At 48.0% G+C, this 13,251-nt stretch overlaps 1 protein-coding gene across 1 annotated transcript in view; it reads right to left on the bottom strand.

The window, feature by feature from the left end:
* CUNH2orf72 (chromosome unknown C2orf72 homolog) overlaps positions 1-11,846 on the bottom strand; it is a 15,157-nt gene extending 3,311 nt beyond the window's left edge. Inside the window, exons 1-5 of the mRNA XM_027875278.1 lie at positions 10,851-11,846; positions 10,652-10,707; positions 10,481-10,607; positions 10,347-10,426; positions 8,009-8,136 (exon numbers count right to left, since the gene is read on the bottom strand). Coding sequence (XP_027731079.1) covers positions 8,009-8,136; positions 10,347-10,426; positions 10,481-10,607; positions 10,652-10,707; positions 10,851-11,846 — 1,387 coding nt within the window. The remainder of the gene's footprint in view (positions 1-8,008; positions 8,137-10,346; positions 10,427-10,480; positions 10,608-10,651; positions 10,708-10,850) is intronic.
* Between the last annotated feature and the right edge of the window lie 1,405 nt (positions 11,847-13,251).

The following is a 13,251-nucleotide window of genomic DNA, read 5'->3' as shown; positions in this document are numbered from 1 at the left end:
AGAAAGAAAAGAAAGGAAGGAAGAGAGAGAAAGAAGGAAGGAAGGAAGGAAAGAAAGAAGGAAAGAAAGAAAGAGGAAGAAAGAAAAAAGAAAAAGAAAGGGAAGAAAGAAGGAAGGAAAGAAATAAAGAGGAAAGAAGGAAAAGGAGGAAGGAAGAAAGAAAGAAAGGAAGGAAGGAAGAAAAAGAAAGGAAGGAAGGAAGGAAGGAAGAAAAAGAAAGGAAGGAAGGAAGGGGAAGAGGGCTCAACATGTGGAAATCCTGGGAAGATAAACTTATAAAAGTGATGCTTCAGCACATTGCAATTTTCTAAAACCAAAGACGGGACCAAGAGCATAGAATACTACATTCGGAGCTGGAAAAGATCTTAGAAGCCACTAAGTCTAACTTCCTCATTTTACAGATGGGGAAACTGAGGCACAAAGAAGTTAAGTGACTTGTCCATAGTCACATTGCTAGTAAATGTTTTGAGCCCGAGTCTTCCTGACAGCAAGGCCAGTGCCCATGCAATATACTAGGGTGATTCTCAAAATTAGTCACTTCCCCTGATATTCAGTCCCCTAAGAGGGAGAAAATGAACCTTTATTATGGCATGAACCCTTTCACAGAACAGTTTTTAATTGAATAAAATGCATAGGATTACAAAGGAAACCAATTACATCGAAATATAGTTATCAAAATATTTAAAACAACATAAGAAAGTTCCCAGGCCACAGTTTAAGTGCCTCAGGCCTAGAGGATTATGGCATTTTTGAGATGACCATCCCTAAACAAGAATGAGAAGTTGACCTGTATCTCTTTGTTAATTTCCCTGAACCACCTCAGTTTTCGGGAGGTCACTTTTCCAACAACCTCAGCTATCTGGAACCTGGCCAGAAAGCAGGGAAATAAGCAAAAGGCCTCCAAGGTCAGATTGAGAGCTGAAAGGGACTTGTCCAAGGTCTCACACATAGGAAGCAGCATATTCAGAATCTGGACATGAATTCCAAATCCACGGCCAGTCAATTCAGTTCAACACTCTGCCCGCATTGTGGGAGTGGAGGGGCACAGGGCTCTCCTTGGGCTCCCCACTATACCATCCAGCCTCCTTCAAACCCCCAACCCTCAAAGCTCCAGACCTCAACTCTTCAGAGAGCCCCCCCAGTCCAAGTGAGACAGTTTGTAAAGCGATTGGCATGTAATAGGCAGATACAAACTGTGTGTTACCTCTCTGCTTCCTTGCCTCACTAGGAGGAAGCCTTTTCCCTTAAAAAAAAAAGTTTTAGGATATATTTATGATAGATTTTATTGTATATTACAATCTTTTCCAATTTCCTTCCCCATCTGCAGTTGGAATCAAAGGAAAATATACCTGAGGGGCAGTATTCTGCCCTAGTCATCCCCCACCTTTCTGCCAAGGGTGGGAAAGAATATTTCATTCTTTCCTTTCCAAGGCTTTCATTGTTTTTTCCTATACTCAAAAGTTTTCTTTCCTTTAGAATTATTTTCCTTACATTGTTGTAATTATTGGGTGAACTGTTTTCTTGATTCTATTATTTTCTCAGCACCAGGTCATATGTTATCTTCCTATGTTTCTTCAAATTCCTCAAATTTTTCTTTCTTTTTTTTAACTGGGCCTGTGAGGAACTCACAGTGAGGAAACCCCCTGTCCAAATGCTCGTATTCTATCATCTGTAAGTCAGTCAGCAGGCATTTCTTAAGGAGCTACTATGTGTCAGTCACTGCTGGGGATGCAAAGCACTGGGGATACAAAGGAAGACAAAACCAGACCATACCTTCCAAGAGCTCACCTTCTAGTAGGGGAGATAATTTGTAACTAACTGTTCAGGACAAATATATACAGAACAGATAGAAAGTAACCACTGAGGGAAGGAAGGCAGGAGAACATTTCTGAGAGAAAGCCAGCACCATAAAAGACAGGGACACAGAACATGGGGTGGGGGGAGGGGTTGAGGGTGAGCAGTGGTAATTAAGCCAGTGCAGCTGAATCACAGATGTGTGAAGAAAAAGAAAGTCGGAGAAGACTGGAAAGGTAGGAAGGGGCCAGGTTGGGAAGAACTTTAACTTCCAAAGGCCTTTATATTAGATCCTGGAGGTAACAGGGAGGCATTAGGATTTCTTGAGTAGGGGAGTGATGTGGTTAGATCTGTCTTTTGGCAGATCAGATTTGGGGCAGAAGGATGGACTGGAGTGGGGGAGACTAGAAGCAGGAAGAGTAGCCAGAAATGGCTGAGATTGCCATCACCGATGAATACAGGTAGGCAAGATTTCATAATTGCTACTGCAATAGTCCAGGTCTTTGGTGCAGGAATGGAGAGTTATCATGAAGGTAGAAACAAGATTTGGCACCAGGTTGGTTCTGTAGGGTGAATGAGGGGTTAAGGATGACCAGAAGGTACTAAGGAGGAGTGTCAAACACAGTCATCTTCCAGAGCTGCTCAGGGACCCTGAGAGTTTACACCACGTAGTCAGACTATGGACTTGGGTCTTCCTGACTCTGTCCTCTATCCCCTACCTCAGGCTCTTTCTCCCTCACTCCTCACTGCACAATAATATGCCACTGTTCATGTATAATACAGCCTTTTCCTTTCAATTATAACCCAATCTGTGGGCACCCACCCTGGGATATATCAGGCCTATCGTTTTGTCTTTTGACTTCCTTAGGGGTCTATACCTTGGTTTTAGGGCTGCTGGGTCAAAAAAAATGTATACAATATAAAATATTTGGGAGTCTACCTGCTGAGACAAACCCAGGAACCATATGAACACAATTACAAAACACTTTTCACACAAATAAAGTCAGATCTAACTAACTGGAAAAATATCAGTTGCTCATGGGTAGGCTGAGCTAATAAAAATGACAATTCTACCTAAATTAATTTACTTATTCAGTGTCATACCAATCAAACTACCAAAAATTATTTTATGGAGCTAGAAAAAACAATAACAAAATTTATCTGGAAGAACAACAGGTCTAGAATATCAAGGGAACTAATGAAAAGAAATGCAAGGGAAGGTGGCCTAGCTGTACCAGATCGTAAACTGTATTATAAATCAGCAACCATTAAAACTACTTGGTACTGGCTAAGAAATAGAGTGGTGAATCAGTGGGATAGGTTAGGTACACAAGACACAGTAGTCAATGACTATAGTAATCTGCTGTTTGACAAATCCAAAGACTCCAGCTTCTGGGACAAGAACTCACTATTTAACAAAACCTGCTGGGAAAACTGGAAAATAATATGGCAGAAACTAGGCATAGACCAACACCTTGCATCATATACCAAGATAAAGTCAAATGGGTACATGATTTAGATATAAAGGGTGATACTATAAGCAAATTAGGAGAGCAAGGAATAGTTTACCTGTCAGATCTATGCAGAAGGGAAGAATTTATGACCAAACAGGAGATAGAGAACATTATGAAATGGATAATTTCAATTAGATTAGAAAGGAAGAAGAAAGCTGGGAAACAAGTTTTAAATTAGATTAGAAAGGAAGAAGGACGCTGGGAAACAATTTTTACAGCCAGTGTCTCTGATAAAGGCCTCATTTCTAAAATATATAGAGAACTGAGTCAAATTTATAAAAATGCAAGTAATTCCCCAATTGATAAATGGTCAAACGATATGAACAGGCAATTTTCAGATGAAGAAATTAAAGCTATCTATAGTCATATAAAAATGCTTTAAATCACTATTGATTAGGGACAGCTAGGTGGCACAATGGATAGAGCACCGGCCCTAAAGTCAGGAGGACCTGAGTTCAAGTCCGGCCTCAGACCAAACACTTGACACATACTAGCTGTGTGACCTTGGGCAAGTCACTTAGCCCCAATTGGCTTATCAAAAAAAAATCACTATTGATTAGAGAAATACAAATTAAAACAACTCTGGGGTACCACATCACACCTATCAGATTGGCTAACATGACAAAACAGGAAAATGATAACTGTTGGAGAAGATGTGAGAAAATTGGAACACTAATACATGGTTGGTGGAGTTGTGATCTGATCCAACCATTCTGGAGAGCAATTTGGAACTATGTCCAAAGGGCTATAAAACTGTGCATACTCTTTGATCCAGCAATACCAATACTAGGTCTGTATCCCAAAGAGATCGTAGAGAAGGGAAAAGGACCCACACGTACAAAATATTTATAGCAGCTCTTTCCATAGTGGCAGAGAATTGGAAATTGAGGGGATGCCCATCAATTGGGGAATGACTGAACAAATTGTGGTATATAAATGTAATGGAATGCTATTGTTCCATAAGAAATGATGAGCAGGCAGATTTCAGAAAAACCTAGAAAGACTCACATGAACTGATGCTGAGTGAAGTGAGCAGAACCAGAAGAACATTGTACACAGTAACAGCAACATTGTGTGATGACCTACTTCTCAGCCATGCAATGATCTAAGACAATTACAAAACACTCATGATGGAAAATGCTATCCACATCCAGAGAAAGAACTATGGAATCTGAATGCAGATCAAAGCATACTATTTGCTTTTTTTGTTTTGTTTTGTTTTGTTTTTTCTTTTTTGTGGTTTCTCCCTTTTGTTCTGATTCTTCTTTCACAACATAACTAATATGGAAATATGTTTAATATGATTGTACATGTAGCGCCTATATCAGATTACATGTCATCTTGGGGAGCGGCAGGGGAGGGGGGAAATTTAGAACTCAAAATCTTATAAAAGCGAATGTTGAAAACTAAAAAGAAAGAGAGAGAGAAAGAAAGAAAGAGGCTGTCCTGGAGGCAATAGGGAGCTACCCACAATTGTGGAACATGGAAGTGACGTGATTAAACTTGTACATTGTTGGTGTTGTTGTTATGATTAATGGTAGTAGTAGTAATAGTAATTGTTGTAAACTATGGTTCTACAACCTCAAGGGGAGTAAATCTTTCACTGCTGTATCGGCCCTATCTCCTGACAGAGTTTACGTGGCTCAGAGGCTCAAGTGGCCCCCATTCTCCCTGAGAAAAAGAGGCTGAGGGGGGCATCTAGGTGGCCTAGTGGATAGAGCACCAGCCCTGAAGTCAGGAGGACCTGATTTCAAATCCGGGCCTCAGACCAAACACTTGACACTTACTAGCTGTGTGACCCTGGGCAAGTCACTTAACCCCAATTGCCTAAAAAAAAAAAAAAGAATGAAAAAGAGGCTGAGGTTGCTGTCAACAATGAATACAAGTAAGCATGGTGTCATAATCCATCTATTTTTATAAAGTTACATGATAAGAGACCTGAAAACTGACTTTTAAAAATTAAAGTTACTGCAGATATGAAGTAAGAGGATTATTTTGGAACCTGTGAGGAGGAGGGGTTAGGGAGGAGAGAGACTAGAAGCAGAGACAATTAGGAGTCTGTTGAGGGCAAGGTAGAAATAATAAGACTCAGCAAGGGACCTCAACAAAGGCAGTGAATGCGTGAGTGGAGAGAAGGAGTCCGGGAGTCAAGGAATGTTGTGGAGGTAGAAATAATAAGACTTGGCAAAGGATTGAACGAGGGTTAAAGGAGAGAAGAAAGCTGAGGTTGCAAGGACAGCCAGGTGGCCCAGTGGATAGAGAGCCAGGCCTGGAGCTGGGAAGACTCATCTTCCTCAGTTCAAATCTGGCCTCAGACACTTAATCACTTCACCCTCTTTGCCTCAGTTCCTTCATCTGTAAAGTGAAGTGGAGAAGGAAATGGTAAACCACTTCAGTATCTTCACCAAGAAAACCCCAAATGGGGTCACAAAGATTCAGCCTTGATTGAACAACAACAACCAGGTTGCAAACTTGGATGAACAGAAGAAAAGTGGTACCTTGGACAGAAATAAGGAAATTAGGAGGAAGTCTAGGTGTTGGGGAGATCATAGGTTCTATTTGACGCATGCTCAGATAGAGATACTTATGGGATAGGCAAGTGGAGATGGCCAACAGGCAGCTAGCCCCCCTGTACCTCAAAAGGGTCCCCAGGACTGAATGGTAGCACGTCTCCAAGAGATGGTGACAATAAGAAAAAGAGGTGAAGTGATCTTTTCCCGGATGTGAAGGATGTATATAATATGTTTAATGTGGATAATGGACTCTCCCTTCCCCCACATTTAGATCTTTTTGTAGGTTTTGGCAGTTCAAAGCAGTAAAGCTTCAGTTATCTGTCCTCTAGCTCCTTGAGATCAAAGACTGTTTTCCTTCATGTCTTTGTCTTCCCAGAGCCTAACCCAGTGCCTGGTACACAGTAAGTAAATGTTTGTTGATTGAGTGTTAAAATGTAAGCTCCCTTAAAGTCAAGCACTATTTCTTCTGGGTCTTTGTCTCCATAGCTCCAAGCACAGTATCTGCTATATAGTATGTGCTCGATAAATGCTTATTGGTGTTTTCCACTACTCTCTCTCTCTCTCTCTCTCTCTCTCTCTTTCTCTTTCTCTCTCTTCCTCTCTCTCCATATATATGTATATAAAATACATAGTCATATCATAATATTAATATAAAGTACTATATAAATAAATGATCTGGCAGAATAATGAGGCTTTACTCCCTGCTTTAAAGTGGAGATAATGGAAGGCAAGGCTATGACGGTGAAGAGGGTGGTTTCCTGCTTCATTCAGAGAGATAGACCTTGACCTTTATTTACACAAGTAGCCTAAGTGGTAGAGGGAGAGAAAACAGCTCTTTTGGATTTTCTTTTTTAAGGGGAAGGGGGGATTAGAGTGGGTTCCATATAGCAGAAAAAAGGGGGAGGAGCTGGGTTCAGGTCCTGCTCCGGACACACACTGGCTGCATTACCCTGTGTAAGTCACTTCACCTCCTAGCACCCTAAACAGTTTCCTAAGCATTTGGTTGACAAGCTTTTATTTAGTGCCTGCTATGTGCTGGATGCTGGGGATGCAGAGACAGAAGGAAAATAACCCCTGCCCTCAAGGAATTTACATTCTACATGGGGATTAGGCTAGGGAGGGAGGTACAGGCAGCTTGGGCCCCCCCAGCCCCCTCAGATCAGGAAAGTTTATCCAAGGTGGGACTTCAGTTGAGTCTTGAAGGAAGAGAGGAATTAATTCTCTGAGTTCAGGTGAGAGGGAGTAATGTACAGAGCCTTATCTGTATTGACAGAAGGCAATTCCACACAATAATAATAACAATAATAATAATATAGTGTTTACTATGTTCACTAGGTTTCCAGAGCACTTTACAATTATCTCATTTGATCCTCATGACAACCCTGGGACGTAGGTGCTATTATGATCCCCATTTTACAGATGAAGAAAGTGAGTCAAGTGACTTGCCCAGGGTCACACAGCTAGGATGTGTCTGAGGTCAGATTTGAGTCTGAGTGTCTCTGACTCCATGCCACCTCACTGTGATAAGGATGCCAGCTGGGCCTCCAGCCAAGTCACTGATACCATGTTAAACGTCACAGGGCCAAGCTCAGGATGCTAGGACCTTTCCCTAGAAACCTCCTGCCACAGTGACCGGGAACGTTCCTCACTATTCTTTGGGTTCAGCCACTCAACAACTGTCGTTCTGAATCTACCTAATTGGACTGTCATTCAGGCCGAATCATTCCATCTTTTCTACAAGAAGAGAATGAGACACTTTATCAAATGCTTTGCCTAAATTGAGGTAAACGATATCAACAGCATCCCTCAGTCTGCCAAGGAGGCAGCCTTGTCAAAAACAGGAAGCAGGTGAGTCCCTCCTGGCCTCTTCTCCATGTAGCCCAGTAGACTGGCTGGTCCTCGGCAATCACTGCTTCCTTTTCTGGATGCTTTTTAACGATCTGCTCTACAGTTTTGCCAGAAATTGAGGTCAAACTTGCTGGCCTATAATTTACAGACTGTCTTCTCTTCCATTTTTGGAAAATCGGGACATTTGGCCTCGTGCAGTGCTACCGCACCTCTCCTCCTCACCGTGAACATTCAAGTTTCACTGAGAGCAGCTCAGCAGTCACATTGGCCAGTTCTTTCATCTCCGTGAAATTCACTGCCCTGCTCTCCCTTCCCCAGCCTTGCTGCCCCTAGCCTCACCTTCTGGGGCCAGGCAGAACAAATCTGCACCTTCTTCTGCCTTTAGAGAGGGTGTGAAGCCTGTTCCAAGCCACTGGATCACCTTCTCATTCTCTGAGAAGGCATTTTCCCTCTCCCCTTCCCACTCCCTAGAAAACAGAGAAGTTCTTAGTGCTGCTAATGTCTGGGACATTCTGGGACATTCCTGGATGAGAGGACAGCACCCACCCCTCAATGATGGAGAGACAAGATGGAGAAAATTGCTGTCCTGCTCTAAAAGGAAAGGAGGATTTTGGTGGATCACACAGAGTCTCAGATGACTGAGGATGCCCCCATAGGCAGGCTACAGAGGCCACAAGAAGAGAATGGGCCACCCTCCCATCCCCATCCCACGAAGCTGCCCTTGAAGCTGACCTCTCCAAGCCCCTGGGCTACTCATTTCACAACCTCTGCTCTTACAGAACCACAGGCTCTCTGAGATGGAAGGAATCTCAGCAGCCGGCTAGCTCAACTTGCACCAGAGCAAGAATCCTCCATACAATACAAGACAAACAAGCAGGTGACCTTGCCTGGCTACCGCCATTGTGGGCCAGGCACCATTCTCTCCCCACTCCACCCCTCACTGCAAAAACTCAAAATGTTAGGGAGTTTTCCTTGACATTGAATCTACAATTTCCCCTCATTTTGACCAGGGGCCAAAAGTAACAAAGTTAATCCTTCTTCCCTATTACAGCCCTTCAAACGTCTGAAGACAGGAGTAAAAAGTCATTGATTTTGAGCTTCACAGGCTCTAAAATGCCACCTAATTCATCCCTCTCATTTATAGATGAGGAAACTGAGGCTCAGATCTCAGGTGCGGTTAGACCCAGGTCATGCCCATCATGACCATCAGAGGAAGACCTGGATTTCAGTCTTCCTTGGCTCCAGGGCCAGCACCCTCACCCTCGAGGTGCTCCAGTCCATCCTCAGCATTCTCTTTTCCAGGCTAAAGTAGCCACTCTCTTCAACTGATCTCATACTGCATGGATTTTACCTTGTTTTCCTTCCATCTGAGATGTCTCAAGAGCCTACATGCTCCCTGGACCTCCCAAATCCATGACCTTGTGGACCCTTTAGCATAGTGAGGGGGCAGACCTCGACATTCCCTCCAGCGCTGAGCTGTCTCAGTGCCTTTCTGGGCCTCTCATATCTGGATGCCCGCACTTTCCAGCTGTCTCTGAGTCCTAGAGTGTTAGAGCCAGAAGGGGCCTCACCTCTTCCTTATCCAGGCCCATCCCTTCGATTTACAGAGAACACTGCGGAGGCCTACAAAGTGTAGGAGACTTTGACTCATAGGTTAAAAGCTAGGAAGGATGTAAGAGGCCACCTAATCCAACTTCCTCCTTTTTATAGACAAGGAAAGTAAGATCTAGTTAAGTTAAAAGCTTTAGCATGATAGATGTAGCCCTGGAAGGGAACTCAGAGTCCTTTTAGCTCAATTCTCTCATTTTACAAAGGAGGAAACTGAGGCTAGGAGAAGGGAAGGGATTTGACCAAGGTCACACAGGTAGTAAGTGGTAGGGCTGGATTTGAACTTCCGTCATCTGACTGGAGAACTAGAACTCTCGGTTCCTGAAAATCTCTCAGTTGCTCCTGTTTCAGCTCCCTCCCCCCGAAAATCAAGGTCATCTGGGTTGCTCAGCTAGCAGGACCTCTGGAGTTTGTGGCTAACGTCCAAGACCTCCCTGCCGCCCCTTCAAGTTACTCCAGCCCAGTACGTAATGCCTGGACACCAGGGCTTACTCCCAGACGTGCCCTTATTCACAGACACTTCCCCAAGTGTTTCTTCAGCCCTTGTCCTCCCCTATCTTCTAGCCCCCGGCCTTCTCCAGGTTTCTGACTCAGGGAGCTGGGCAGGACCTTGGATAGAGATCGTCTACTCCAGCCGCTCAACTGATAAGGAAAGGGAGATGGAGACAAATGAAGGGATTTGCCCCCAACACACAGGGATGAAGCGACAGCTGGGGTTTCTATCCAGGTCCTCTTGGACTTTTAGCTGGAATGGACCTCAGAGATCATGTGATCCACCCCCCCTCATTTTACAGAGGCCCAAAGGTGGAAAAGGACATGGCCAAGGTCACACAGTCAGTGGCAGAGCAAGGTCTGGAACACCAGGGTACCCTCCTAAGAGTCCCGGACTCTTTCCAATAACCCCATGTTTTATTTCTTCCATTTCCTGACCATCCGTCCCCCCTCACATCCACACACACACAGAGCATCCTCAACTCAAGCTGTTTGTCTTCTAGGCGGGTGCAAATTTTGCAGTTCAGAGGCAGAGCCTTGACAAGGCGAGGCTTCGTACCCTCACATGCACAGTTACCCCAAGAAGCAGCAGCCTGTCCCCCTCCCCCAAAACCTGCCAGGGCTCCAGCCCAGGAGGACAGAGAATGGAGGGGGGAGCTAGGAAGGGAGAAAGGACAGAGCCAGAGAGTGGCCCCATGGCTGCTAGGACACGGGGAGGGGGTCACTACTGAGGCAAGGGGAGGGGGGCTCCTGGGACACGGGGAGGGGGCTCCTGGGGCATGGGGAGGGGGCTCCCGGGGCATGGGGAGGGGGCTCCTGGGACACGGGGAGGGGGCTCCTAGGACAGGAGTGACGCATGGGGGCCCGGTGTTGCCCACTCACTGCCAGAGGCCTGGGCCAGCTGTCCGAGCTGGAGAAAGTATGCCCCACTGTAGGTGCTGGAGCCACGGGACAAACCCCCATTAGCTCCCCAGAGTTTGAATCTCTCTGGGCCTTGGTTTCCCCTTCTGTAAAACGAGTGGGAGTAGATTTTATGAGCTCTAAGGCCCCTTCTCACACCCTAAGAGGGTTGGATTAAAACCGTGCCCCTGCCGCTTTCTAGCCGTGTGACCTTGGGCAAGTCCACTCCTCCTCTCTGGCTAGGCCTCAGTTTCCTCCTCTGTAGAAGGAGGGCTGCCCGACAAGCGGGTTCCGGGACTCCTTCCCTGGCCCTCCCCTCCTTGGCCCCCCTCCCAGCCTGCTCCCCGGGCCCCTGGCCCGGCTGACCTGGCGGCCGCTGGCCCGCGGCTGCTCGCAAGGCCCTGCAGGCTGCGCTCTGCACGTCTGCGGCGCTGCTCGGACGCACGGGGCAGTAGGAGGCCGCCTGCACCGGGCCGCCCGAGTCCCGGCCGAACACGGAGCGCAGCAGCGCCTCCAGCAGGTGCATGGCCTCGGCCTCGCTTCCCTCCTCCGCGCTTTGGTTGTTGCCGCGGCCGCCGCCAGGCTCCTCCACCAGCACCCCTACTAGCGCTGCGCCGCCTCCTCCGCCGCAGTCCCCCGCGTGCCCCCAAGGCGGGAGCCGCCCCCTGGGCCGCCAACGAGGCCGCTGCCGCCGCCGAGCTCGCACGTCCCGCAGGATCTCCCGCAGGCGCAGTCGCGGCTCCGGGGCCCGCAGGGAAGCTTCTCGGCACAGCACGAACACGAGTGGGGAGCGGATGGCCCGCTCCGGGGGTCCGCGGCCAGGAGCCCGCGCCGCTGCCGCCTCCTGCGGGCCTCCGGGCTTGCCGCTGGCCTCCCCAGCCTCCGCCTCCTGCGGGCCTCCGGGCTTGCTGCCAGCCGCCCGCGCCTCCTCCTCCTCCTCCTCCTCCTCCTCCTTTTCCTCGTCTTCTGCTTCTTCCTCCTCCTCTTCCTCCTCTTCCTCCCCTTCCTCCCGCGGCTCCGGGAAGACGTGGCGGGCGAAGTCTCTCATTAGGCTGCGACTCTGCTCCCGCTCCCACAGCTCAGCCACCAGCAGCACCCGGCTCCGGCCCCCGGCGCCCTCCAGCAGGGCCTGCAGCAGGTTTCCAGGCCCAGCCGCCGTCGCCACCCCCCTCTCCATGGCCCCGCTCGGCCCGCGCCCGCCTCCTTGCACCGAGTCTCTGGCCGCCGCTGGCCCCTCCGCGGCCACCAGGCTGGCCCCTCCTCAGCCGGGGCCTGGGGATGCCCGCCCCGGGACACGCCCCCGCAGCTGGGCTGAGGCGCTGGCACCAACCCCCTCGCCCCCCTCCCCACCAGGGCTCACGTGCCGCCCCACTTTGCTGTCATTCCCGGGGCCCCGACCTTGAGGGTTTGGAACGATGCGGGGGTCGGGGACCCTTGCCAACCCACCCCCGCAGCCGGAAAACGTCCATTCAGAGGTCATTGCTGGGGACCACGAAGGAATCTTTGAGCCCAGCCATTCTGTGCCTTCCCCAACGTCTCAGTCATTCATTCTTTCCCTTTCCCCAGAGAACCCACGGAGAAACTGAGGCACGAGGACTCGGTCCCAGATTCCCTAGAATCCAACTGGAACTAGCTACCATCGCGACATTAGGAGACAGGGAGGCTCAGGAGTCACAAGACCTGGGCTAGAAATTCAGTCCTACCATTGACTGGCCAATCTGAGCGACCTTGGACAATCCATCTCCCCACCTAGGCTCAGTTTCCTCATCTGTAAAATGAGAGAGTTGGGGAGCTAGCCGGCACATGGGGGAAAACACTGCTCTGGAGTCAGACGGCCGGACTCTTGGGACCCCGAACCAGACCAGTCCGGACCCCTGCAGCACAACTGCATTAGGACTACGATTCCTGCTCCTCAGCACAGCCCCCCATAGGAGATGGTGCTGTCACCGACCCCGTCTCCGAAGCGCAGACAAATCACTTAACCCTCCTAGACCTTCAACTTGGATGCCTTCCAACTCCAAATCCTGTAATCCGAGGAAAGTAAACACCCCACTCCCAACCTTGCTCCGAATGTAGGGAAAGGGTTAGCACCCTTTGGTTTGAAACTAACAACAGCTCAAGCCCAATGAATGGGGTCGATCTTGACCTGCAGTCCCCTCCCGGGGGCTGTGGATACACTTCGGGGGCTCCTTGAACTTGTATGAGGGAAGGAAAAAAAACAGCTTTATTTTTTTTTGACTAGTCTTTGGTTTCCTTTGCGATATTATGTATTTCATTTTATGCATTTCAAAGCATGATTCTGAGAAGGGGTCCAGACTGCGGGCCCAAGGTGCCTAGGACGCGTGTAAGAGTGAAGAAGAATCTTTCCTGAAGAAGGGAACTGGGTCCAAGCAGAAAATCAGCTGGATGGGGCAGGGCTTAAGGTCGAACCATCAGGTCAGATTCCCATTCGGCATCCAGGCTCCTCGTTTTACTTAGGATTATAGCTTGAAGGCCAGAGGAGACCTTAGAGGAGATGTGGAGTAGTGTAATCAACCAATCAATCAGTGACAAACATTTATTAAGTGCCTCCAATATGCCAG

The sequence above is a fragment of the Vombatus ursinus genome, unplaced genomic scaffold, assembly GCF_900497805.2.
Source record: "Vombatus ursinus unplaced genomic scaffold, bare-nosed wombat genome assembly UNPS02014808.1, whole genome shotgun sequence".
Taxonomy (NCBI): domain Eukaryota; kingdom Metazoa; phylum Chordata; class Mammalia; order Diprotodontia; family Vombatidae; genus Vombatus; species Vombatus ursinus.
The sequence above is the reverse complement of the archived record's forward strand: the minus strand, read 5'-3'. Positions and strand labels throughout refer to the sequence as shown.